Source organism: Ricinus communis, chromosome 6, assembly GCF_019578655.1.
Source record: "Ricinus communis isolate WT05 ecotype wild-type chromosome 6, ASM1957865v1, whole genome shotgun sequence".
Classification (NCBI taxonomy): domain Eukaryota; kingdom Viridiplantae; phylum Streptophyta; class Magnoliopsida; order Malpighiales; family Euphorbiaceae; genus Ricinus; species Ricinus communis.
The window spans coordinates 22298666-22324180 of NC_063261.1; the positions used below are offsets into that span (position 1 = coordinate 22298666).

General features: G+C 32.1%; 5 protein-coding genes across 5 annotated transcripts; 3 read left to right on the forward strand and 2 right to left on the reverse strand.

Annotated features, from left to right (window-relative positions):
• Positions 1 to 1142: 1142 nt before the first annotated feature.
• On the forward strand, positions 1143 to 3756 carry LOC8270438 (eukaryotic translation initiation factor 3 subunit F). Its single transcript, XM_002526818.4, has 6 exons — positions 1143 to 1428; positions 1864 to 1943; positions 2095 to 2324; positions 2848 to 2969; positions 3049 to 3162; positions 3428 to 3756. The coding sequence occupies exons 1-6, from the start codon at positions 1201 to 1203 to the stop codon at positions 3515 to 3517; spliced, it is 864 nt and encodes a 287-aa protein (XP_002526864.1). The 5' UTR covers positions 1143 to 1200; the 3' UTR covers positions 3518 to 3756.
• Positions 3757 to 9346: 5590 nt separating this feature from the next.
• LOC8270437 (WUSCHEL-related homeobox 7) lies at positions 9347 to 10333 on the forward strand. The gene is made up of 2 exons (XM_002526817.3): positions 9347 to 9835; positions 9940 to 10333. Exons 1-2 carry the CDS (start codon positions 9463 to 9465, stop codon positions 10143 to 10145), a joined length of 579 nt encoding a protein of 192 aa, XP_002526863.1. The 5' UTR covers positions 9347 to 9462; the 3' UTR covers positions 10146 to 10333.
• Positions 10334 to 13472: 3139 nt separating this feature from the next.
• On the forward strand, positions 13473 to 17763 carry LOC8270436 (26S proteasome non-ATPase regulatory subunit 7 homolog A). The gene is made up of 10 exons (XM_048375743.1): positions 13473 to 13824; positions 15023 to 15115; positions 15201 to 15282; positions 15433 to 15529; positions 15698 to 15773; positions 15936 to 15994; positions 16089 to 16211; positions 16507 to 16564; positions 16706 to 16791; positions 17376 to 17763. The coding sequence occupies exons 1-10, from the start codon at positions 13638 to 13640 to the stop codon at positions 17445 to 17447; spliced, it is 933 nt and encodes a 310-aa protein (XP_048231700.1). The 5' UTR covers positions 13473 to 13637; the 3' UTR covers positions 17448 to 17763.
• A 184-nt stretch (positions 17764 to 17947) lies between these two features.
• LOC8270435 lies at positions 17948 to 20018 on the reverse strand. Its single transcript, XM_002526815.4, has 2 exons — positions 19465 to 20018; positions 17948 to 19161 (listed from the first exon to the last, which is right to left on the reverse strand). Exon 2 carries the CDS (start codon positions 18796 to 18798, stop codon positions 18205 to 18207), a length of 594 nt encoding a protein of 197 aa, XP_002526861.1. The 5' UTR covers positions 18799 to 19161; positions 19465 to 20018; the 3' UTR covers positions 17948 to 18204.
• A 3443-nt stretch (positions 20019 to 23461) lies between these two features.
• LOC8270434 (uncharacterized acetyltransferase At3g50280) lies at positions 23462 to 25207 on the reverse strand. The gene has a single exon (XM_002526814.4). It carries the CDS (start codon positions 25125 to 25127, stop codon positions 23694 to 23696), a length of 1434 nt encoding a protein of 477 aa, XP_002526860.2. The 5' UTR covers positions 25128 to 25207; the 3' UTR covers positions 23462 to 23693.
• Between the last annotated feature and the right edge of the window lie 308 nt (positions 25208 to 25515).

Below are 25515 nucleotides of genomic sequence, written 5' to 3' on the forward strand. Positions count from 1 at the left end.
AATTAATTAAAGGGTAATTAATATTTGCCCCATGTTTTTTTTCATATTATACTAGTTACTTCTTCACATTTAAAAAAATTATATTTTTTCATTCTTATATTTTGTAATTTATACTAAAAAATCATTCCATCAGAATTTCCATTAATCAACTGTTAACTAGGTATGGTTTTATAGTATTTTCCCATTGATATTTGGTGTAATATATAAATTTCTCCTTATAATTTATTTATTATACTAAACCCTCCTTGTTTAAATTTTATGCAAAAATCACTTGTCTCCACAAAAAATTAACTAGTGTTCTTTAATTACTTTAATTTCTAAGATAATTAAATTCTAGTAAAATTTAATATTTTAAAAGTACTTACATTTATCAAAATATTAAAAATTTATATAATTTAACTTTAAATTATTAAAATAAAATAGATATTATTCTTATTATTAATTTTGTTATATTCAAATGTAACTTTGATAAGAATTTGAGAATCAAATTATATTTTCTTTTATCAATTTAGTTTTTTAATTGTATTGATTTTCAAATACAAAGGAATTTTAATATACTAAATAAAATATAAAGGGTTATTTATATATTACACAAAAATCAAGGAGTAAATAGTATAAAAGAAATTTAATTAATAATTTTTTAATGAAAATTCTAACGAAGGAATTTTTAATATAAAATTATAAAAGAAAAAAATAAAAAAATATATTTTTTAAATATTATGAGATAACTAGTATAATATAGAGAAATTATAGAAAATAAATAGTAATTACTTCACAAATTAATCATCATCTTTTTAGTAATATTGCAAAGTTTCAAAGAAAAAAAAGGAAGTAAAATAAAAAACATTAAAAAAAAATTAAAATGAAAAGATAAAAAAAATCAAAAAGTACTATAAAAGAAAATCGTAAAATAGAAATACTAAATTCAAAAAGAAACTCGTAGCACTGTATTAGCGTAAAACAAGAAAAAAAAGAAAGCATAAAAGTTAAAAACTAAAACCTAACGTATAAAGATAAAAGAGGAAAGAAATGGCGTGGTCCCGTAATTTCCTCAAAAATTAAGGAAAGATAAATTTGGGCTACGTAGGCCCATTATCAAAAACTCTGAGCCCAATAACAATCGAACAAAAGAAGCAGAATCTATTTCAATCCTTCTTCTCCAAAACCCTAGCTCTCTCTCTGTCTCAGTGAGATCGGAGAATGGCGGCGAGCGAGCAGACAGTGCTACAATTCACGTCAGCGCCATCTTCGACAGGCCTATCTGCAAAGGTTCACCCTCTAGTTATCTTCAACATCTGCGATTGCTACGTTAGGCGTCCTGACCAAGCTGAGCGCGTCATCGGCACGCTCCTTGGCTCCGTTTTACCTGACGGCACCGTGGATATTCGTAATTCTTATGCCGTTCCTCACAATGAATCCTCCGATCAGGTTTCCAAATATCCGTTACACTAATCACTTTATTATTTCTTTTTAGTAATTTGTATAGTTTTTTTTTATTTTCCTTTATTTTAATTTTAGACTCCTAATATAGTTTTAAGAGTTTTAAATAGTGTAAATTTTTTTAAAAGAATTAGCTAGTGCTAAATCAGTTTGGTAAATCATGTAGATTTAGTTCATTAGTTGAAAACAAATTTAGGCGTTTGTTGGAATAGATTATGTGCAATAATTCATTAAAATTATTGTAAAATATGTTAATGGTGGCATGCTTTCATTTCTTTTAAAATGTCTTTTTTTTTTTGGTTTCAACTTGAAAGAGTTGAATTCCAGCAGCAATGAGCTTTATGAACATGAGAACGGACTAAATAGTAGAATTCAATGGGCTAAAATTGGCAGTCTTGTATTCACTTTGTAATATTCCTGCAGGTTGCTTTGGATATTGATTACCATCATAATATGTTGTTGTCTCACCAGAAAGTTAATCCGAAGGAAGTTATTGTTGGATGGTAATTTTTATTTTACTCATTTTTGTGATTAATTTGTGTCTTTTGTCTATTTAAGATAAGCTGTTCAACCCTGAAATTTATTATTAATTAATTTTGTGTTTGATGAACTACTGTTTATGGACACGCATTCTATCATATTATGATTTGGTAGGTATTCAACTGGGTTAGGAGTCACTGGTGGAAGTGCGTTGATCCATGAATTCTACTCTAGAGAAGTTCCCAACCCTGTTCATCTCACAGTGGATACAGGGTTTAGGAATGGGGAGGGTACAATTAAAGCTTATGTCTCTGTTAATTTGTCACTTGGAGACCGGCAGCTTGCTGCACAATTTCAAGAAATTCCTCTTGATCTTCGTATGCTTGAAGCCGAGCGGGTTGGATGTAAGTACCTTCCTGCAAAATTTCTGCCGGCTCTTTTCCTGATGCTTTTCTAACTTTGCAACTTATTAAGTCAAGTTGCTGTGGATAGAGAATTTGAAATTCAAGGATTTTCGTTATAGTTCTTAGTCTGAAGTATAATAAAGAGACTTTAACTTGTAAATGGAGAGGCAGAACATTGGCCAACAGAATCTGAAAAGTATCTGAAATGACACATTCTTCATAGGTATTTCATACTTAGCTTCAAATAAGTATCATATATAATGAATGTAGTCTACCAAATGTCATTTAAGTAGTTGAAACTAAAAATCAAGTTCAGCTCTCTTGTTCCTTTGCTAGGCTGTCTTTATGTTCAATTCTTTTATGTGTATCTGATTCTGTTTCCAAATTTCGTTTTATGCCTCTTGTTAGATGTCTGGAGTTCTGTACTTCTTAATGTTGATTAAGTTGAAGGTTTTTATGTTCTGTTTATGAGGCTGTCTGTGTGTGTGATACCATCTGGTAAGGGAATTTTTCATAACTGTAGATGATATCCTAAAGACAACAATGGTTGACAAAATCCCAAGCGATTTGGAAGGAATGGAAGTCTCTATGCAGCGGTTACTAGCTCTAATTGATGATGTTTACAAATATGTGGATGATGTTGTGGTGAGTAAAACTGTACTTATTATACCTATTGCATTCCTATTTTCTTGTAACATGGGATAATAAATGTTTTTTTTCGCAGGAAGGGCGTGCTGCACCAGATAATAGCATAGGCCGATATATTTTTGATACTGTTGGCGCCCTTCCCAAACTTTCACCATCAGCTTTTGATAAGCTAGTGAACAATGGTCTTCAGGTAAGTTGGGCTTGCTCTCAATACTACATAGAAAGGAAATTTAAATTTCTGAATTATCTCAACATGGTTTGGTTACGATTTGATTAACTACTAGTTCTATCAGAAGAATTCTTTTTTGTGTTTGGAAAAGTTTGCCTAATCATTTGATTTTCATTCTTGAGAGCTGATGCAATTATAGTCCTGAATGTATGTAAGTAGTCTTGGTTTCCTTGAGATTAATTGTGTTTTATCTAACTTTTTTGTGGTTTTGGTTTATAACTTCCAGGACCATTTGCTCTTGCTATATTTGTCAAGCATCGCAAGGACACAGCTCAGTTTAGCAGAAAAGTTGAACACAGCTGCTCAAATACTATAATTTTTATCCACTGGTTGAATCTCTGGGTCAAAACAATTTTAGTTTTGAAGGTTTTGACTCGTAGTAATCTATTGCCAAGCTTGACGAATCGTGCATTTGTTGTCTGAGAGGGTTGTATTAGTTTTAAGGTAGGCTGTGCACAATTTAATATATTGCTTTTTGTAATGGTTGAGTTACTGTCTAGAAACATACATTGGAAATTTGAGGTGAAATCATGCATTTTTTGCAAATTAGTGTGAGATTATTGCTGGATTTTCTATTTTAGTTTCCATGCTTCTGATCTGATAAAGGGTGAACGGAAGATTCTGTAATTTGGCTCTACAGATCATATATAGCTACACTATCTATTCCAGTCGCCCAGTTTCAGCATTGTGTGTTGTAAAATGTTTTCATTTTGCTGTTATATTGAATAAAACAGCATAGCTTTCCAAGTGATTAAGAAAAAGGTACCATGATTTTCATGGTTTTTACCCAGTGGAAGAGAGCATGTCTGCATCGTAGTGGTATTATTGAAAGGCCCCTGAAGTATTTGTGTTCATTGTATTGAGTCTTTGCACACCGATTGCATTTTATTAAGGCCCTCGTCTCTTTTTTTTCTTTTCTTTTTATCGAGTACTTTTTGACAGAAATTGAGTGAGATGTACACTCTCCTCAGAGCTGCGTCAAGTAAAACAAAATGAGGCTATCTATTGGATGAACACATTTTGTTAAAAAGAAAGTCACGGAATTATCATTTATTATGGATACTAGTATCTTCCGATATGCCATTGCTATCCTCGCAAGCCATTTCCAACAATGTTCACTTCGCCAAATTGCTCAAACGATACAATTTTTAAAGAGTTTGAATGTAATAAAGTAAGGACTGGGGAATTGTGTATATAGATCAAAATCAAGAAACAGACCAGTAATTGAAGTAGTGTTATAAAAGCAAGAAAGGTTTGCAGGTCTTCTAATGGGGGGGTTTTGCCGACAGAGAACTAGCTAGAAAGATTAGACATACGATCATAAGAACAAGCATGGGACGTCGGTAACCAATCAGTAATTGAAGTTGTCTCTCGTCTAATACAACTGAAACTGCGGAGCTGAATACTGGCAAGTAATTTAAGGGTTAGTTACAAAAATAACCTCAGCTCTGTCAGCATGAATACGCTGTAGCTAGCTTTAGCTTGCCATTTACTCAAAAAAATCGTCAATCTTTGCTTTGGCAGTATAAACTTGAAATTAACACAAGAAGCAATATTCAGGTGTGAGTTTAATTATAAACTTGAAACTAACATAACAATTGTATCCTAATTAATATATACTAACCCTATTTGAACACCACTTTCTAACTAGAAAATATCTTTTTAAATCTTTTTTTCTTTTACAAACAAAAACATACATAAGAACCAAACTGAATTAAAATTTAGTTTTTTGGTTTAGTTCGTAAACATTTTCGTTTCGACTTTGGTTTGAATTTTGTATAAATTTTACTTTTTGGTTTAGTTTTATTTTCGTTATCATATGCTAAAGACATCAACAATACTTCTACAGTGTTTCATGAGATTTATTATTGTTCGTGATCAGTCCCATGGAATATGATGGCTTAGATTCAATTCACACGACCTGCAAAAAAGGAAAAATAAAATAAAATTGGAGAGGCAGAGAATTTAACTGAGTTGCGTGGAACACAGCCCCAGCAAGAAGTTTAGTTATAGCTTCTTGCAGGGCTTGTGTTCCTTGTTCTATAATAAAATTCACTTTGCTTATAAAAGAAAAAGAAAAAAAAAAGAATTTCTGATTGAGTTGGAATCAATCAATAATCAGTTTTGTTTTCTATAGGCACTACGCAATACCTTAATCATTTAGTACTTCTGGTTGAAAAAATCATTTAGTACTCAATTGTGCTAAGTATATAAATATATATGTATATTTATCAACTAAAAAGGAGGAGAGGGAGCCACTGGCAACTCTCGCCGGGTGTGAGACTATAATGTCTGTAGAACAATAGCTAGTTTGGACAAAACCTAAGTTCATCACTACAACACCAACTTCGAAGCAGGCGGGAAAATCTAATCAAAATCAAAACGATGACTTGGACAAAATATGATTAAACCATTTTAACTTCAAATCGTTAAATGACTCAGTGAAAGCTGTCCAAACACTGTACTATCGTCCTACGTGGTAAGTACTGGGTAAATGAAAATCAGAAAACGTTAATAGAAACAACACAGAATGCAAGTACAACACATAAAACTGAAAAAAAGAAATCGATGTGGTTATGGAGCTGAAATGAAATCCACAACAGAAACAGGTCCCACAAATTGATGCAGTGATTGCAATGTGATTGATTGGCAGAGTTCCTATGATTGGGGCAAGCATATATATATGTATATATGCAATGTTTTATGCTTATCTCCAATTCCATTATCACTTTTTCCCTTTTCCCCACCATGTCCGGTCTGTGTTTGGTGATCTTCCACTACTGCGTACATACTGGTGGAAGACAGTAGAAAATTATAAAAAGACATGCAAATCCTGGCGTGGGTTAGTGGGGTGGCCTAGATTTCACGCCTATCCAATAGTAGGGTAATATATATACTGCTTCTCGTTTCTCACTGAATATCATTTTTCTGTTGTTGTTTGTCGGAGCCAAGTCCCCTTCTCTTTCCCTCTTTATGTCTCTATTAACGTTAACAAATATGAGACGGTATCTCCATAAGACACTTGGCCCTTTTTCCAATCTCTCACAATTTCATCCTTCATCCTTTATCTAACTTCAAATTGCTTTTTCTGCATGCCTATTTTGATAAAAGGAGAAATCGGGTGTGTAAAATTAAATCTTAAGACTTAATATTAAATTTCTATGTCTTCAGTCCTGTGAACGATTTCAGTATTACTTAGTTAAAGCTTAGCAAGTTCTTTCATGTTAATGGAGTCCATCATTTCATTCTTAAAGGTTGCCTATGATAATAAGAAAAATAAAAAAACAACATTGTTATTATGTTAATTATTTATTTGAGGAGGGTAATTTTATCTTATGATCATAAGCTTTTATAGACATCTTAACCTTTTCTTTTTCTTTTTGGAGAATTTATAGACATCTTAATGCAAACTTAATATTTCTTGTCGCAGTTAAATATGATGTTTTTTTTTTAATTAGAAAATAAAAAGTAAGCATATGTCAAATTTTAAAATACTTTAAAAGTAAATATGGATTACTATTTTTCAAGAAGTATATCTAAAAGAACATCATATTCTTGGAAAACACTTTTGGTTATAATTTATCAATTGCACTTGTCTTGAACATAGGGGTGTCGTATTCTACTTGAAATCAAACTGAATTGTGTAGAATGCCAAGAGAAAAGAAAAAAAAAATGTTAGTAAATGTTTGGTTCGATTTTATAGTAAGTATCAAGAGAAGATTGGATAAGTAGTGTTTGCCAATCCTAAATGAAGGATTAAGATAAAATGTAGTTCTGAATAGCAATTTAGGATGAGAATAAGATCATGAACATATAATTGGTGAAGAAGATTCAAATTAATGAGGGATAAGGGGGAGGGGGGCTAAGTAGTCATGAGAATGGGACCATTAAGATCAGGATGAGATGTTGTTGAGGAAGGAATAATATAATTAGAAGTGTTAGATGTATGAAGTAAGAAAGGAATAGAGACAAGAATTAAAATAAGTAAAGAAAGGAAACATACCTAGGAGTTAGAACACCGCAGCCTGTAATGCCAAAGTGCTAAGTGACAAATTTATGCATATCGTGAATGCAACATCCTCGGGAATTGTAGGAAGTGGGTGGAAGAACTATGCTGCATCTTTACCTAAATTTTACACCTTACTATTACAACAACAAACCAATTTAAACAGGAAAGTGGAACACAAAATATGAATCAGAAATATGTCTCAAATGAAAAATGAAGCAATTAATTAGCTGACGGATTTGTATTTTCATTTCTCAGAATTAGAAATATCTTGAATTCTACTCTTTTTTTTTTTTTGTTATGAAATTATCAATAAATAAATATTTATTTACTATTTTAATAGAAAAGAAAGTAAATATATATTTATCTTTCAAAGTCAGTGATATTGCAAAAAGTTTATAATATTTTTAATCTCTATTTATTAATATTTGTGAGAATTTATTATTTATATTCAGTGAAAATAAAAAAAATAACTTTCACTATAATTGCAACTGGTTAACCCCTAAGCAATCAAATAAAAGATAATGATTTTTTTAATTTTTTTTTTAAAAGAATGATTTTCTATTATTCTATGATATAATAATATCATATTGGAAGCCTTCCTAAACTTCAATACCAATTAGCTTCAAAACTTTTGAATTCTTAAGAGAAAAGACAAGTCCTAAACTACAAAGTGTTCACTTAATTACTTTTCAAAAATCACAAACACTCCCAAGCTAGTGACTACCTTTTTAAGCTCCCTAATTTTGAAAAAGCTCAAGAAAAACCAGATAACTCAAAAAAAGGAGATGTAGTTGCCTAAGACAAGAGGCACATGACAATAGAAAATACAAGCTGCTGTTTACCTTTTTGCAAGCTCATGAGTTGTCTCTCCCAAATCTCAATTTGGTGGCTTTATTGTCTTCTAGTTTGTGTTCATATGTCCTTAAAAGCAGATATAAACTCTTGACACTATTTGACTGATCACCTCTATCTACAGTCAACTAACTTCAGTATCTTTGTCAGTACTAATTGAAGATCATAACCCTCCAACCCAGATCAAGACAATGACAACTTTGACTTTCACTTGCATCAATCTTCTCTCTTTACCCATCACAAAGTAATTAATTTGAACTATCCTTATGTTCTTTAGTGTGTATACCAACTAGCTAGTTTTGTTTAAAAAAGAAACAATAATAACAATAATACAAAGCTTGGATTATTCTTTCTGTCTTAATTTGTGTTGGAGTTATTATAGGTAATTAGTCTAGTATTCCCATGATCACAAAGGCTATATGGCAATTAGATGCATGTACTATTCACAAATACAATTATCAGCACAAATTAAACTTCAAATGTCATTAACATATCCCATCTAAAGCTTGGATTACTAAGTTGTCGTGATGGATTTGGACTTACTAGGTTATATTCTGCTATAGAACATGAAAAAGACAATACACTAAACCCTATAATAACTAGTTGCTATTAGACTTAATAGTTTAGCATAGCTCTTTCATATAGTACAAAGATTAAAAGTAAAAAAAGAAAAGAAATTACATATATAATTAAATTAATAATTCAATAATCGAGCGACTATCTCATAATAGAAAAGAAAAAAAGACCTTGATAGAGCAAAAATTTAAAAATTTTCTTTCCCTTTAAAAAGTTTAAATTAAGAACAACAGAAAAGAAAAAGATATAATTAGTAGTCATATATATTATAGCAAGTGCACACTTTACAGAAAAACACAAAGAAACCCTATCTGTAGGATCTATATATAATCTTAGTAGATCAACTAGAAGAAAATAAAAAATGTAACACCAAGATTCATGTAAGATTACAATAATCAAGTAGTGAAACTAAATTACTTCTTGTCTGCTCGTCAACCTATACGTTGAACAGTGGCAGCTTTTGCGCATGTCTCTCTCTTTCTTTTGCACAAAAATCCGGGCACGATCAAATGCTAAACAAATATTAATATTTAATCTCTCTTCAGTAATCCCTAAAATCAAAGCAACAGATTGTAATAAACAAAGTGCTTATTCTGTAATCCTTTGATCACCGATTCATAATAAATTACAAAAGATAAGTGCAACATGAATATAAAATTTGTTTTCAAAAGATGGTTTAGCCATGTATTCTATTATATATGCACACGAGTCTTGTCTTTTGAGTTCAGAAGCTCATAAGAAAGAAAGTTCAGAGACTTCTATTTTACATCAGATTAAGACAATCAACATTTTTGGAGGTGGGTGAGAGAGAGATAGATAGTAGCATGGAAGCTGAGCGAATGTCAGGCTTTTGTATTACAAAAGCAAGAAATGTTCGTAATGGAAGTGTGGGTAATGGTAATGGTAATGGTAATAATTGTACTAGTACTGGAACTAAGTGCGGGCGTTGGAATCCTACTTCTGAACAAGTTAAAGTCCTGACTGACTTGTTCAGGTCAGGACTCCGAACTCCGAGCACTGATCAGATTCAGAAAATCTCCACGCAGCTTAGTTTTTATGGCAAGATTGAAAGCAAGAATGTCTTTTATTGGTTTCAGAACCATAAAGCTAGAGAAAGACAGAAGCGGCGAAGAGTTTCTACAGATGAAAAAGAGCACATCATTCGTGGAGATGACAATCTTTCATCTTCTGGCAGATGTAAGCTCCATTTTCTTTCAACCTCTGAATTTTTTTCCTGTTCTTTTCAATGTTCATAGTGATTGAATCTTTTCATATTCAACTTTCTTTTTTCTTTTCTGTAGATTTTTCTGAGATAAATCAGGTAACTGAGCAAGAACGAGTGATCGAAACACTTCAACTATTCCCATTAAACTCATTCAATGAAGGAGAAACCGACAAGTGTAGATATCAAGGAAATGAATGCAAGGAACCCACATCTTTTTCCTACTCATTTGGTACAGAAATGGATCATCATCCTCCATTGGATCTGCGATTAAGCTTCCTGTAACATGTCTTCGAATCCGTGAAATATAACATATATAAATATATATTGGTTGTAGTGACGATTCGAAGAGTTAACATTTAGGGTTAGCATGCATGAAGGTTACAAAATTTCAACGAGTTCAGAAATGGTGTGATAGTTGGCTGTTTTTTATTTTTTTAAAAACATAAGAAATGCTTCAACATTCTCCTCTACGTGCTCATAAAAACATTGTTTTATTTCTCTGTGTTTACTCTGTTGGATTTAATTTGTTGTTGCTTTATGAGTACTTGGAAATTGGTATTCACTTCCTCTCATGAGAAATGTCTTTCTTGAAATGCATAAAAATTGAAGACATGCTTATATTATTAATATTATTATTAGGCTCAATGGTTATTTGATGCCTAGGGTCTGCTTCCATCTTTGAAATCCATGTACCGATCCCTTCATCAGTCTCCTTAGTCAAGAAACAAAATGATAATGTTTGAATGATGCGATATTTTAATAAAAAAATAGTAATTAGAAATTTCAATAGCTTAATAGCTTTACAAAAGTATTTTTTAATTTACGTGAGGTTCAATGAGTTCTAGACTATACAATAGGAATAATTATTCATTACATTTGTCGTAAAAGTGAAAATTCATTTAGTATATAAAAAGAGGTCTTGAAAAACAAACATTTTTACCATATAAATTAAGTTTTGGATGCAAAAAAAAATTGATTTTTAATATATATTTCCATCCGACGATAAGTAATAACTATAAAACATTAATTACCCTTTTCGACAGCAAAATTCTTTTCTTTAAAAAATATTTTAGAAAAAGAAATTAGCTAATTGTCACATACAATAAGCTTAAATCCTAACTTCTCTGTTAGAGACATTAAAACTATTTTTTAAAATATTCTCTAATGCTTTAAACTTTTGAGTTAAATAATTTTTTTAATTTTACATTCCTCAATCCCTCGATCTTGATAAAAGATTAATAGAATACAACATACTTAATGGTTGCATGCCTAACGGTAGAAATAATCCTTCTGTTATTTAATATCCTTGTCTTTATCTTTTAATAAACATGCATGTTTACTTCCTATCTTTTCGAAATGAAAACTTAATTATATAGTATCTTTGTAGCATGATCATCTTTCTTCTGTGTATAAAGCATTAATTGATTAAAATATATGGTTTATCTCTTTTCTTTAGCATGAAGAGAACAGAAAGTTCAAGATTGGTGGCTAAAAAGTGAAAAGTTGAGTTGCAGAATTATGTTTGAACCGTTCTTCCTTATCACATGACATGGCTATAAGATTATGTTTATTTTTCCGCTGAAAAATTAACTTGCATATAATTGCAGAACAATCAGCAATTCTTCTTTTTCCGCTAAGGATATTGATTTTCTTCAAAAGAAAGAGATCTCCCTTCTCCAGGCAAGAGGGTCTCTATAAAATTCTCCACTCTTTTGAGAACTTTCTGTCAGACTGTTGCAGAAAAATCCCATTTGGAAAACACAAGTTGAATTTTTTCAACATTCCTGTGACAAAAGGAAGGGACAATCAGAAGAAGGAAGGGACAATCAGAAGAAGGAAGGGAGAGCCATGTAGCCACTCTCTCTCTCTTTCTCTTGTGCTTGACTTCCCTTTCAAAGAAAGCCATGTGATAAAATAAAACTATATGTCTAGGAATATACTGACTTCCCCAAACTAATTTATGCCACCCCACCTTCTCACTGCGAAGACCTCCAAGCACTAGCAATGGAGAATTTCATATTGTTAGCAATCAGCCAGTAGCCCAAAGTGAAGACTTTTCCATCAGAAGCTCCCCAAATGTATTTAGTGAGCAGCTTGGTTCCAAATCTGAAGAGAATCAGTACCAAGCTCCCTGTTCTTTTTTGACTCTTACATATTTCAGGCCATGCTACTTTCTTCTGTAAATTGTCACTTTCACACCCAATCTCAAATTCATAATCAGTTATTTTTATTGTTCTAGGAATTTACTTGGTACTCTTAGATTTGGATTTTATAGTGGATTTGCATAAATTGATCATTTATGTATGTTTATGGTGGCTTTTCAATATATTTGTATCTATTTTTTCTTTGCCTCGGATGATGAATTTTCTAATATGCTTTTAATTTATTTTAGTGTATGCACATAATATGTTTAAGGGATTGTTTATTTAATTTAAGAGAAATATCAAATTTACAAATAACTAGTTATTTATTTGTGCGTTATATGACCATTATTATTTCAATTATAAAATCAAGTTAATAGATATAATTTAATAAAAAATTTAATATTTAATATTAATTTATAATATTTTTAGAAAATAATAACAAACTAACTATTTGCAAATATTTTTTTTTAATTTTCTAAAATTTTAAAATTTTATTACTACAATAATAAAAAATCACTTTAAAAATGTTTATTAACTAATTTTAGTATTATACAAATTAATACTATCAAAATAATTAATATAACTAGTTTTTAGAATTAAAAATCTATTATATTATTAAACAATTAATTTATTTAAATATAATATCAAAAATATTAATTAAGATATTATTTTTAAAATTAGAATTGTTATCTAATTAGAAAACTAATTTATCATTTAATATAATATTAAAATATAATTAATATGCTATTTTTTAGATAGAATTAGTATTATTATCCTGATTAGAAAATTATTTATTACTTAATAATATTAAAATATAATTAATATACTATTTCTTAGAATTAGAGTCAATATTTAATTAGGAATATTTTTAAATCAATAAATTAATAAAAAAATAATAAAATTACACATAAATTTAAATTTTATATGTTAAAAATAAATACACATAAAAAAATTTATGTGTAAAAAATTAAATACACATGTCAAAAATCTCAGATATACTATATTGTTTAATATCTTTATTTCAAAACAAGTGCATAAGATATTTTAGCAGATGACAAATCATGGAAATTCATTAAATGTCAAATATTAAACAAATTTATCCCAAATACAACTTAAATACCTTTTTAAAAAATATCAAATTTTTAAAGCCATATACCATTTGCAATAAAGATGCCAAGAATATACCGTATGTTCTTTTAAAAAAAATTATATCATTGTATTTTTTCAAGAAACAAAAAATTATATATTTAAAAAAGTATTGACACTGTAAAAGATATTTAATTAGAATTTTCTGAGATATAAATTTCCTAAAAAATGAAAAAGAAAAGTTTGAAGATTCATAAGTAGGTCCGAGTTGAATTAGAACCCATACAGATAATAATGTCATATAGGGCCCGTTCATAGTTAGGCCTGTTTTGCAAATGGCCCAATATGGAGGACTTGAACAAAGCTGCAATCACAGAACAAAAGCAAGTAAAACCCCATTGTAATAGACCGAGATTTCCTGGAGAAGAAGCAACAAGATTTTGAAAACAATAAATACCCAATAGGCAAAACCAAAACCCCAGATCAATAATTGGAAAAATAAATAAATAGTAGAATCAGCAAGCAAATCAAGAAATACTGAACAATGGATGTGATAAAGACACAGCAAATATCGGCAAGACCAATAGAGAAGGTGATAGTACATCCGCTTGTTCTCCTAAGTATCGTTGATAACTACACTAGAGTTGCTAAGGATACTCGCAAACGCGTGGTTGGTGTCTTGCTTGGATCTTCTTTTAAAGGCACTGTTGATGTTACCAATAGCTATGCAGGTCCGATTCCTTAGATCTCTTTTGGTTTTTACTCCAAATGTTACCTTTGAATGCTTTATTCGTTAGGGTTTTAACTTTCTAGTAGCGGGTTTTATTGAGTATAGATTGTTCTATGTAAATAAACGAATTGGGTTTTAGTTTTATACTTTGTGTTACAGATTTTTTATTTTGAATTTTTTGTGTTTTTTCAAATTAAATTTCTACCTAAGGCTGGAGACTCAACAACTTGCTTTTTGTGATTTTAGTTGTTTTATTGATTTGTGTGGATATGGGGCAGTCTTCCAATTCTAATAAACGGGTCTTCAGCGTGGCATCCTAGAATTTGGATTGTATATATGGAAAAGTTAGATATTTTGTAATTAGATAGTGCTATATGGATGTATTCAAGAAAGGGACATAAGAGAATGAACAATTTCTCCTGACACTATATTGAGTTTGATGTATGAAAGAGTAAAAGAATGTTTTTCTTCTTGTGGTATTTTAGAAGGTTTGTTTCTAAATGCCGCTTATTTTGTCTACTTGGAGCTTTTGGAGCTAGATCCGCTTTTTAGAGGTCTTTATGGCTCCAGAGGGAATTTAAATTGTGGATGAATACATTGATGAAGCTGCAGACATTGACAATGGAAGCGGCATTTAGGGAGGGTGTATATGATATGGATGTAGCTTTGGATAGAGAACCCGAACTAAGAGATAAAGATTCTGGCCATAGTATGAAAACTAAGGTTTATATTACCTTGGGCATTTCTGTCTTCATAGATTGCTGTCATTGTTCTTGTTGTTGCATGGACTGGCTGTTAAATATACAGTATGCTTAATGATATTGAATATTGCCTTGCATGCGAGGGGCAACGACTTTCTATATGTGGAATGTGGTGGTAGATATTGACCATCATGGTAATGCTGTTCAAACTAGGACTCAATCTAGGATACGAACTGTGATATGCTGTTTGCAGTCCCATTGGTTCTGATGTACAAGTGAATATATTGGTGCTCGTATGTTTAGATCACTCGAGCACTGATGGCATGGTTCGGAAATGAAACATGACATGTTATTTATGCTTAACTACTTTTTAGTGGTCCTCAGGCTGCAGCTATAATCATTTCTTTAGCTTTTGTTCTTACTTTTAGAGTTTCTTATACTTCTTGTCTATATTCTTTGAATGATGGCTCATGCTATTTTGGAATTCCAATTTCTCAGTTCCATTTGAAGAAGATGACAAGGATCCAAGCATCTGGTTTCTTGACCATAACTATCATGAATCCATGTTTTCCATGTTCAAAAGAATAAATGGTATTGCCTGGGGTTCTATTGCTGATAATCTCTTTCTTTCTCTGGAGATTTTGACACTATCAGATTAACAAGTTTACCTTTTCAGCCAAGGAGCATGTTGTGGGTTGGTATAGCACGGGTCCAAAACTGAGGGAAAATGACCTGGATATTCATGGATTGTTTAACGAGTAAGATGACTACCTGTAATTCATTGAGTTCTTTGTTCAGTTTGACTTGGAGTATCTTCCTCTTGACAAAATGCATCTTAACCTTCTTAATCTTTTGAGGTCTGTGTTAGTAATTTTCTTATGCCTAATCTGTTCTATTTGCAACTGCAGCTATGTACCAAATCCTGTCTTAGTCATAATTGATGTCCAACCAGTAGAGTTGGGAATACCCACAAAAGCTTACTGTGCCGTTGAAGAGGTAAAAGAGGTAAGGACACCAGCTTTCAAACTATATCGAAGTGTAATTAGTATGCTGTGTCGTTTGAGTTGCTTAAATATAGAACTTGAGGCAGTTGAATTTGTTGCTAGTCTTTCCTAATGATGCTGCTGCTTACATGTATCTTGGAGGTTTACTGATGGTTGAGTATGCTTACAGAATGCCACTCAGAAAAGCCAGAAGGTGTTTGTGCACGTGCCATCAGAAATTGCTGCTCATGAAGTTGAGGAAATTGGTATGCCATTTGAAAACAGCATTTCCTTGTTTGAAAAGGATTCTGATACTTGTATACTCTAAATAGGATTCTGATACTTGTATGAAAGGTTTTCTTTTTTCTTTCTTATTGGATCAACCTGATCTTCTCTGTCTGATTTTGGTTGTCTGCCCACTTTAATAGGTGTGGAACACTTGCTCAGGGATGTGAAAGACACCACTATTAGCACCCTTGCTACAGAGGTCTTGCTTCTGGACATTCTCAGTTTCATCTCCTCGTTTTTACTTACATTATGTTAGTACAGAAGAAGGAAACTAATTAATTTTCTTGGTGTAGGTGACTGGGAAACTTACTGCTTTAAAAGGGTTGGATGCTCGACTTCGAGAAATACGCAGTTATCTCGACCTTGTCATTGATGAAAAGCTCCCATTGAACCATGAGATTTTGTACCATTTACAGGTTTTGCTACGATTCTTCCAAATAATTTCTGTTCCTTTTGTGTTTGTGTGAACCAACATGACCTTGTATATATGCATTATGGTATCAGTTAAAACTCTAGAAGAAGGAAGAAAACGGTTTTCTCTTTTCCTGTCTGTTTTGTGGATTCAGAGGGAATTAATTATGATCTAGAACCCGTCTTTTTGAAAATCTTTTCTTCTTAGTTCTTATAACCTACATGTTATACATATCTGGAGGATTTCATTATAGATTACTGTAATTTCATTGCACTTTAATTTCTTGCCTGCATTTGTAGGATGTGTTTAATCTACTTCCAAACCTCAACGTAGCTGATTTGGTCAAGGCTTTTTCAGGTAAAGAAATGAATAATGCCTAAAAGGAAAAGCTTCCCTTCTTTTCTTTTCTTTTTTCTTTTAATAGGTTTAAAAGAATTTAAAAAAAAAAAACGTTTCTTTGTTATTTGGTGGACTGTCTAAATATTTCTGTACATGCAGTGAAAACAAATGACATGATGTTGGTTACCTATCTTTCTTCCCTTATCCGAAGTGTTATCGCTCTCCACAACTTGATTAACAATAAGGTCAGGAGATTTTTGTTATATTCTTTAGAAAGTATGTTTATCGAAGTTCCATCAAGCTTTTAAAGCATATATATCTTGACCCATTAACATGTAATGCTCTAAAAATTGCTATCAGAAGTTGCTACATGTATGTTTATCAGAAGTTGAAGCTGCGTAATTTTCTCATTTTCTTTTGATGTCATGATTGTGCAACTCCACATGAACAATAATGGTTTAGTGGAAATGATGATCTCCAGAATTCTGTAACTTAAGGCAAACCCAGATCATATTTTGGATAATTTCATGATGCATCTCAATTGTATCCTGATTTTGTGGAAATCTTTAATAGTCAATCGGGCTCCTCTGCCAGCTGCTTTTATCTCCTTTCTCTCAATTCTTCAGTGTATATTATAAATCCACAAAGCTCTATGCTGTAGTTCCCATCTCAAAGCACTTATTCTTGACTTTGGAAAAGCCTCTCTTCCAACCAAATACCATTCTCATGGTTACCAATTTACCAATCATAACCATCATGATTCTGATATCCTGCCAAACTTCTCATCATCTTCTTGTTATACTGATATTATTTTGGAATCTGGTTTCAGTTGCTGAACAAAGAACATGAAAAAGCAGAAGACTCAAAGCCAGTTGCTGTACCTGCTGCTGCTGGTAGCTAGACATGGGAATTTTATTAGCCTGGATTTCTTTGGTGATCGTATGTCCTCTGGAGATCTGACAGTGGAGGCTGTTTCCCTCTACTGTACTCCCAGCTTTGGAGAATCTTGTGGTTTTTTTATAAGAGACAGGAAGAGTTGGTTAGAGATTTAGTGCAAGACATCCTCGTATATGTGTTTCTTTCATTTACTATAATATTTGTCCTTAATTAACACTTGCAAGCTGATGGAAAATGTATGCTAATTCTTTGGCACCAGAACATAGTATGATTTGCCCTTTTTCAAATGATTTATAAATTTTTTCTCCAGCTTAAGATTATGAACAATTTAATTTTAATATTTTGGCAGGCAGATTGACCTCAAACTAGTGAAAGTTTCTATCATCCTTCACTGGCGAGTGTCTTTCCGAACATCAGGAGAAAATAGAGTCAAATACTGATTGAAACTGAAATTGTATTCTTACGCTAGCATTCTGCTCATGGTGAGAAATTGCCAAGACAAAATTAATGATAAAACTTCGCTTTTGGTTTATATCAGTATTCACAATCCACCATGCTACTGTATTACAGAAAGATCTCAAACATCAAAAGCCTAAATGGCATAAAAAAATCACGAACAATTTATGCTATATCTTTTTTCATTGATGAAGTACATTTTTTAGAAATTACAACAAGGTTTATAATTGTACAGGCAAAGCAGGTATACCTTTAGTCTTCTGCCTTCTGTAAGAGTTGAATGCATTGATTTCAATCTACCTTCTTCAGTCTTCAGTATAATCAGGCTGAACTGACTGCTCAAACTCAGCATCCATAATTACTCCATCCATGACATGTACAATGACCTCCCTTCTCCTAACATCTACTCTTTCTGATCGAATTCTATTAACTATCAGCATCCCATCCGCATCCTTTGAAACATACAATGGAAACCCAGATAATGAATCATAGAAGAGCTCTTTATTTGAGTATACCGCGGCAGATAAGAGAGTTCGAGGAATAGCTGAGAAGCCCAATATTCGAGAAACCACTGCATATGTATCATTCCTCTTCTCTGCAAGCAAACTATCATTCGCCCGTAGCCTCAAATCACGCTCGAAAGCTTTCTCCGAAGGGACAAAAACTGTGAAAGCAAGATCTTCAGGCAACATTTCAATCATCAAGTCACCAAACTTCCCTATCCCTTCATCCTTGGAAATCTTCCTGCTTTTAAAGGTCCTATAAGGCCTAATTACTTTATTTCCTACTGTTACCTCAGGGAGTCTAAGAACCGATATCATGATAACCAGAAAGCAACAAACAGAAACGACCACACCTACAAAAGCAATTGGATTTTTCCATAAGCATCCACTCCCCATTTTCTTCGACAATTACATTGCTGGCAGTTAACCCTCAATCCTAGATTTCACCATTTTCTCAAAACTTCCTATCAAATCCACTAACCATTCCTAACAAGCAAAACCACCACGCCAAAATCCAGAGCCAATTCCCTTTTCAATAATGCACCCAAAGACAAACCAGTGGAGTTGTACCAATTCAAAATTTAAGCCTTCAATTACTAAGTTGAGGTGAGAATTAAAGAAAAAATCACTTAATTCTCAAATGTTACAACTAACGCATCTACCTAGCTATTCAATTTAGCTCCTCCATAAAAAGATCAGACTCCAACTTAAACTTCGGGTTGAATATCACTAATTTGCAATCCCATCAAACTTGCCAACCTGAAGACAAAAAGCAAATACCTATGAAGTATAGCCATCGAACGTTGGAATACCACATAAAACTAAAAGTTCAGATTGAAGAACATTAAGATTGAACAAATTCCCAGTTACCATTTTCACTTAAATTGAGCATCATATATAAAAACAGGGATTTTCTCAACTAAAGAGTATAAAAGAAATAGACTTTGATATTACAGGCTAAAAATACCCTTTTGAAGAAGTTAACAAAAATCTAAAAGAATAAGTACTTTAAAGAATTTTGAACAATGCCCAACTGAATTGAGTAAAGAAAAAAAAATTTACCTGCAGCAAGGGAGCTTGTAAAGCTCAGAAATAAATCTTGCTTCTTGCTTGCTTCAAATTTCATCAATTTCAACTTTATCATCTTTGAGTTGAAATGAAGTTTGATAATTTCGAGATTCGTGAGTTAGGGTTAGGGTTAGGGTTCCAAATTCGAAAGTATACAGATGGGATAACAAAATTAAAAATATGTGATATGGATCTGCAAAGTGCCGTTCACTGAGGGGCCTAGGCCCTACATACATATCAGTCACTGCCTGCAAAAACTGGCCTGCTCAAATTATTTCAAGACCCAATCTGGGCGGTGAAATTTTCAATTTTGTTTTCCACACTTTTGTCCTAAATCTAGAAAGTTATTATCCCTACAAGTATCCCAATGATTGTTCACCGCACAAATGCAAAACTGATATGCTAGTTATACTATCCAAAATGATCTCCTCAAGAGCCACCCACCCACCACCCATATAAATTCAAAGATACACATCAAAGTTTAAATTTCATCCATTCATTTTGATGAAAAGAAAAATATACTGGAAGATATATATCTTATTAAATAAAAATTACTGAAACCAGTTTCGCAAGTGGGAATGAGTTGGTATATGATATAAGTAGTGAATGTTAGGTTCCATTTATTGCTAATATCTAAACACAAGTGGGTTTCTGTGATTCATTGCCCTTAGATTCATTAGGAATTCTGAATTACCATGCATGTTAGGTTCGAAAATGACGTTTATTAATACTCTAAAGGAATCCACTTCCACTTCATAACATATCTAAATAGTTGGGAATGAAAAATGGTCAACCTTGTAGGCGTTGTTTGCAAGAAAGCCAAATACAAACGGGTTGAGTTTTCCTGGAACCAAAAAGAGAAAATTAAACTGTTGCAACTGGACTCGGACCCGATGATACTTTCCATGTCAAAAGCAATAAAAATGATATAATTGAGTGAATTAGAAAGAGAGAAAACGTAACCTGTATCATGAAAAGTTATTTATTAGATTTAATTCACTGTCGGCTGGTTTATTTATTATTATTAACTATTTATAATAAAGATTAATTAGTGTAAATACAGTGACCAAGAGATAATACTATATATTACATTTATCTTATTTTACGATGTATGAAAGTTTCTTGATCTATTAGTATATAACAGATATAATAATTATCTATTTTATTTGTTGTAATTGTGCAACTTTATGATCTTAATTCTTATTTCTGGGCGATAAAGAATGCCATTTGTTTACTTAATCTAAGCATTAATTATATGAAACAAAAAGAAAAAGGTATATATTAGAATTCTATTACATGTCATTGAGCCCAAGTTGAGCAGGGCCATGAAAATTTTACTTGTAGTCAGGCTACATTTCTGTTAAAAGAAAGCCTGTATTTTTACTTCCGAAGCTTCAAATTTACTGTTGAGAAAGTTAAAGAAACAACAACAACAAACAAGTCTCGGGGGAAGCAAAATCGTCCATGAGTGAGCAAAAATTACATAGACTTTTATATTCATCTGTTAATTAAACCAGTTAATTTTTTAAGATAAAAGACTAGGAATAGAAAGACACAAAAAAAAGGGTTGTCACAAGCTGAAAAATGGTACGCAATGCTCCTTTGTAAAAAAATAAGGAAAGCTTTTAGACAAGATAAGAAGAGAGAGGCGGTTAAGAATTGATAGAATAGTGATGGAATAGGATGACTAGATAGATCGAAGTATCAAGATTTTAACTCAAAAGTTCTAATCCGAGATACATTGGAGACTTAGCAAGCTGAGCAATTATATTCAAGACAACAATAAAAGTCCGCTTAAACTGTAAACAGCTCGAGAAGCTAATAAAGTAACATAAAATTCTATCATGACATCATAATAAGCTAGGTTAGCCACGCGTTCCTATTTCATAGGCGTTTATCAGAATTGTTGAATTAGAAATATCTTTTTTTTCTTCAGATTACCATGTCCAACGGTTCGGTATATAAATCTCTCTCTTTATGCACGATTGATGAATTCACGAATTCTTTACTGTTATTAGGCAAACTGTCGAAGTGCTATTTTGGATACCAGGCTTAGTGGCTTGCTGACCATCCTCTTCTAATTTGCAGGATATCACCATTTAGACCCGAACAAGCTCAGGATAAATCCATCAAGAATGATCACATAAAATATACTAAACTTTCCTTTTAATGATTTGTTTTTAGTGGAATAAAATATTTAAATTTAAACTCCCTCATGATAACACCTAAATGTTAACAATATGAAAAATAAACTAATCTAAGTGGCCTTGTTAGTGGATAATTAAATTTCAGTTATCTATATTAATTTAATTTGCTCTCTGCCAATATAAAACTTACAAATGAGACTTTTCTCGATCAATGAGCAATCTATTGCTTGAGTATATATATATCCAATTTGTCACTTTCATATGTAGGAATTAGTTGGTATGTGCCAAAATTGTATTTGTTAGGTTTCATTTTATTACTAATTACCAACAAAAGTGGGTTTAGTACTAAATTATTTTAAATTGTCAAAGTGGTCCTAAAGAAATTCACTTCCTGTTATCACATTGTTTAGTATTAAAATGATCTAATTCTTAGTCTATGTTGTCAAGCAATAGCAAAGGCTAGTGGTATTATTATTATTATTATTATTATTATTATTAAAGGAAGTATGAGTATTGCAATCATAAATTATCATATAGCACGTATTAAATAAATAATTTCTACAATCTAGGATTTCAACTTAAAATTAATTTTCAATGCCGCTAACAATTATATATAGCGAAACTTTCATGATAACCTATGATATAATATGATGAGAAGAAAAATATTCATATACTATTGATTAAAATTTTTAAAAAAAATTAAGAGAATGAAAACCTATGAGATTACAAATTCTTTATTGAAAATTGAAATGAAAGCTAATAGAAAAAACTTATAGCATGTAAAATAGCCAGCGTCGATTTCGAGAAGTTGATAAAAGCAAACAACGAGAAGAAGGTTTGGAGAGAGAAAAAAGAGAGTCGAATTTTATATTAGAAATAAAAATAAGTATAAAATATATATTGTGATTTTACTGCTTAACAATTTAAGATATGTAGGCTTTTTATAACAAAAAAGTGCATGTAGTAAAAAATTATAACATTAAAAACTATTGATTAGTAAAGATTTAGCAATTTTCATTCCAATCAGCCGTTATTATCATATTTATCGTGTTTCATAATATAAATTTCGAGTTTAATAACTCAAAACATCATTGTTTGACCATTAAATCAATCTTATTGAATCAATGACTTCTGAAACCCGTGATTTAATAATCAAATAATATAATTAAAAATTATTAAGCTCCAAACTTATGTTATCAATCACGAAAACTTGATAATAATGGCTGATAGGAGTGGATATAGTCAAATCCTTAGAAATTGAGTTTTATTAACAGCAAAATACCTTTTCTTATCACGACCTGTAATTATATATCTTTTTTTGTCTAAGAAAACCACAGCAAAAATTGTAAAACAGTGAAATTTCATGTTACCTTTTTGTACTTATTCCTTAAAAATATATCATTTATTTGTTAAAAAGAAGTTTTATTGGTCAAATTAATTCTCTGGTTGAACATAATTTAAGGAGGGGTTTTATCTATAGTCTTTTTGTATGTATTATTATTTGCAAAATACCAATCCGGTATGACAACACTTCCTTTTTCAAAATAAAATATATGCTAAACATTATATATTTATTTGTAGTTACATGATATATAATATTTTTTATTACATTATTTTTTAATATTTTGAAATTAAAGATATTATTTTATAAAAATATTACATACAAAATTAAATGAATAAAAATTGAAACTGTAGTATTACACTGTATATTTTTATATCCTTAAATCATTAGATTAGTCTTATAATCTAATTGCTAGCACTACTAATGTGTCTATCCATTTCAGAGGAATTTAATATAAAATATAAAATATAAAAAGGAAGAGTTTACTTGTCAAAACACAACAAAAGGTTAACATAAAAGTACATTACTTACTAATAATAATAATAATATGTCACAAAATTACAGAATATGAAAACATCCTCTTCTTATCCTCATCTCTTGCCACCCATATCAATTAGCACCATTCAAACTCCAGGTCCCACCTAGCCCTCAAGGAAGAAACAAAAGGCTAAATCCAAAATTAAAAAAAGGAAAAGAGACATTAGCACCATCACCGCCGTTAAACCCAATGACTTTTAGCTAGAAACATATTGAATGAACTCATAATCAGACTCGATCAGAGCCATTGTTTCAGGCTTCAAGACAACCTCAAGATCCACACTACCGCCGCCTTCTCTTCCCGGAAAAGCGGAGATCTTACCGTCGAACTTATTGGCCCTACCGCTCCTTACCGCCAAAGGTCGGCCCCACCCAAAATCGTTATCGTACATTGGAAATCTAGGTGAGCTACCCATTGTCATTGATGCACCGTCAAAGTTCCCTAACGGGAAACACCGGGGATTCTCTTCCCATTCCTCTACGAAACGACGTACCGTACTGTCGTTATGAGCCATCACATTTTTATTTAACAGCTCAGCACACCATCGCAAATCCCTAGACAAAACGTCACCGGATGATGCGTATGTTGGTATGCTTTGAATTGCGTTCCCAAAGTATAACGGGTCCAACTTCGGGTTCAATCTTGGCCTGCAGTTCACTGCCATTCTAAACGTCGTCGTTTTTGTCGGACTTAGCTTCCTTGCACGTGTCACTGCTCTCCATAACAACGCACATAAAGATTGAAACGATGAAATCTCTGGCTCTTGCTGTTTTGAAACGACGGCGTTTTTTAAAAGAGTTTCGAGAATTGAACTCATGATCGTCATCTTTCCATTGTTGTTGTTAATATATGGATCATTAATTTGCTTACCCATTAATTCGACTGAATTATCAATCCATTTCTTGTTGTTAGCTTTGGCTTTTAGCTTCAAGATTGCTTCTCTGCTAAAGCTAAAGATTCTTTCACTTAATGGCTCATTCTCATTGAAAGTCACCTTTGGTCCGCCTTCGGGAAGTTTTAGCACCGCCGGTGATATTAACATAGAGTCTCTTGTAAAATCAGGGACTTTTGTGATTTTCTTGATTCCTCTTGATAATTCAGCGAAAGTGTTAAAGAAATTCCAGAAGGAAGTTCCATCAGTGACCGAGTGATTAACTGCACACCCAATGAAAACACCGTCGCCTAATTCTGTGACCTGAACTGCCAGGATTGGGCTGTGATGCCCATTGTAACTGACCATCCGGTCAAAAGCAAAGAAGCCCTTGACACACTCGGGGACATGAACTGGGGACAAAACGTCACGAATGAAGATATGGGTAGCACTGGCATGAATGAAATCTACGCCTGCATCGTTACAGGTTATGTAAACATACCCATCAGAGTCGGTTTTCAAGCGACCTGCGAGTGGAGGGAAGTGAGAAAGTGTTTGAGAAAGGGAACGTCGCAGGAGAGAAACAAGAGATTCAATGGGGATAGAAGGGCGGGTAAAGAGGCCACCCTTTTGGATATAGTGACAAGAAAGCATGGGGAGGTCAGAGACAGAAAGTTTGAGGTCTTCCATGGTGGATTTCTGATCAGGAAAAACAGTGCATTTTGAGAGCAAAACTGGAGATGGAGGAGCACAAGGCATTTTGTTTGCAGTTGCTCTCTCTATTTCCCGCTCGATTTTTGTATGGGATTTCTGCAAGTGAGAAGTGAGGGTGGAAGGGCAACTGAAACTGGTATTTATAGGGGAAGGGCGTGTGGATTTGGTTCATGAACTTGGGTGTTTTTAATTTTATATTATTTTATTCTATTCTTTTGTTAATAATTTTATTGTCATTAATTAATTGCTCAGTGAGGTCATCAAGGTTTTACCAATTATTTATGAGTATTGATAATGATGGGATTGCATAATTTGCATTTCTTTCTTTCATTTATTTACAATTCTCTCTCGTATACATGATGGGTTTGCCAAGCACGTGTGCATGTTACCATTCTATTTTTATATTTATGTAACATCTCAATATGCAATAAAA

Excerpts from the sequence above, each read along its gene's own strand:
- LOC8270438 (XM_002526818.4), top strand. The coding sequence starts at position 1,201 with ATGGCGGCGAGCGAGCAGACAGTGCTACAATTCACGTCAGCGCCATCT. Across the intron at positions 2,325-2,847 it reads TGAAGCCGAGCGGGTTGGAT|ATGATATCCTAAAGACAACA; the intron begins GTAAGTACCTTC and ends TCATAACTGTAG. Across the intron at positions 2,970-3,048 it reads AATATGTGGATGATGTTGTG|GAAGGGCGTGCTGCACCAGA; the intron begins GTGAGTAAAACT and ends TTTTTTTCGCAG.
- LOC8270437 (XM_002526817.3), top strand. The coding sequence starts at position 9,463 with ATGGAAGCTGAGCGAATGTCAGGCTTTTGTATTACAAAAGCAAGAAAT. Across the intron at positions 9,836-9,939 it reads TCTTTCATCTTCTGGCAGAT|ATTTTTCTGAGATAAATCAG; the intron begins GTAAGCTCCATT and ends TCTTTTCTGTAG.
- LOC8270436 (XM_048375743.1), top strand. The coding sequence starts at position 13,638 with ATGGATGTGATAAAGACACAGCAAATATCGGCAAGACCAATAGAGAAG. Across the intron at positions 15,774-15,935 it reads TCATGAAGTTGAGGAAATTG|GTGTGGAACACTTGCTCAGG; the intron begins GTATGCCATTTG and ends CCACTTTAATAG. Across the intron at positions 16,565-16,705 it reads TTTGGTCAAGGCTTTTTCAG|TGAAAACAAATGACATGATG; the intron begins GTAAAGAAATGA and ends CTGTACATGCAG.
- LOC8270435 (XM_002526815.4), bottom strand. The coding sequence starts at position 18,798 with ATGGGGAGTGGATGCTTATGGAAAAATCCAATTGCTTTTGTAGGTGTG.
- LOC8270434 (XM_002526814.4), bottom strand. The coding sequence starts at position 25,127 with ATGCCTTGTGCTCCTCCATCTCCAGTTTTGCTCTCAAAATGCACTGTT.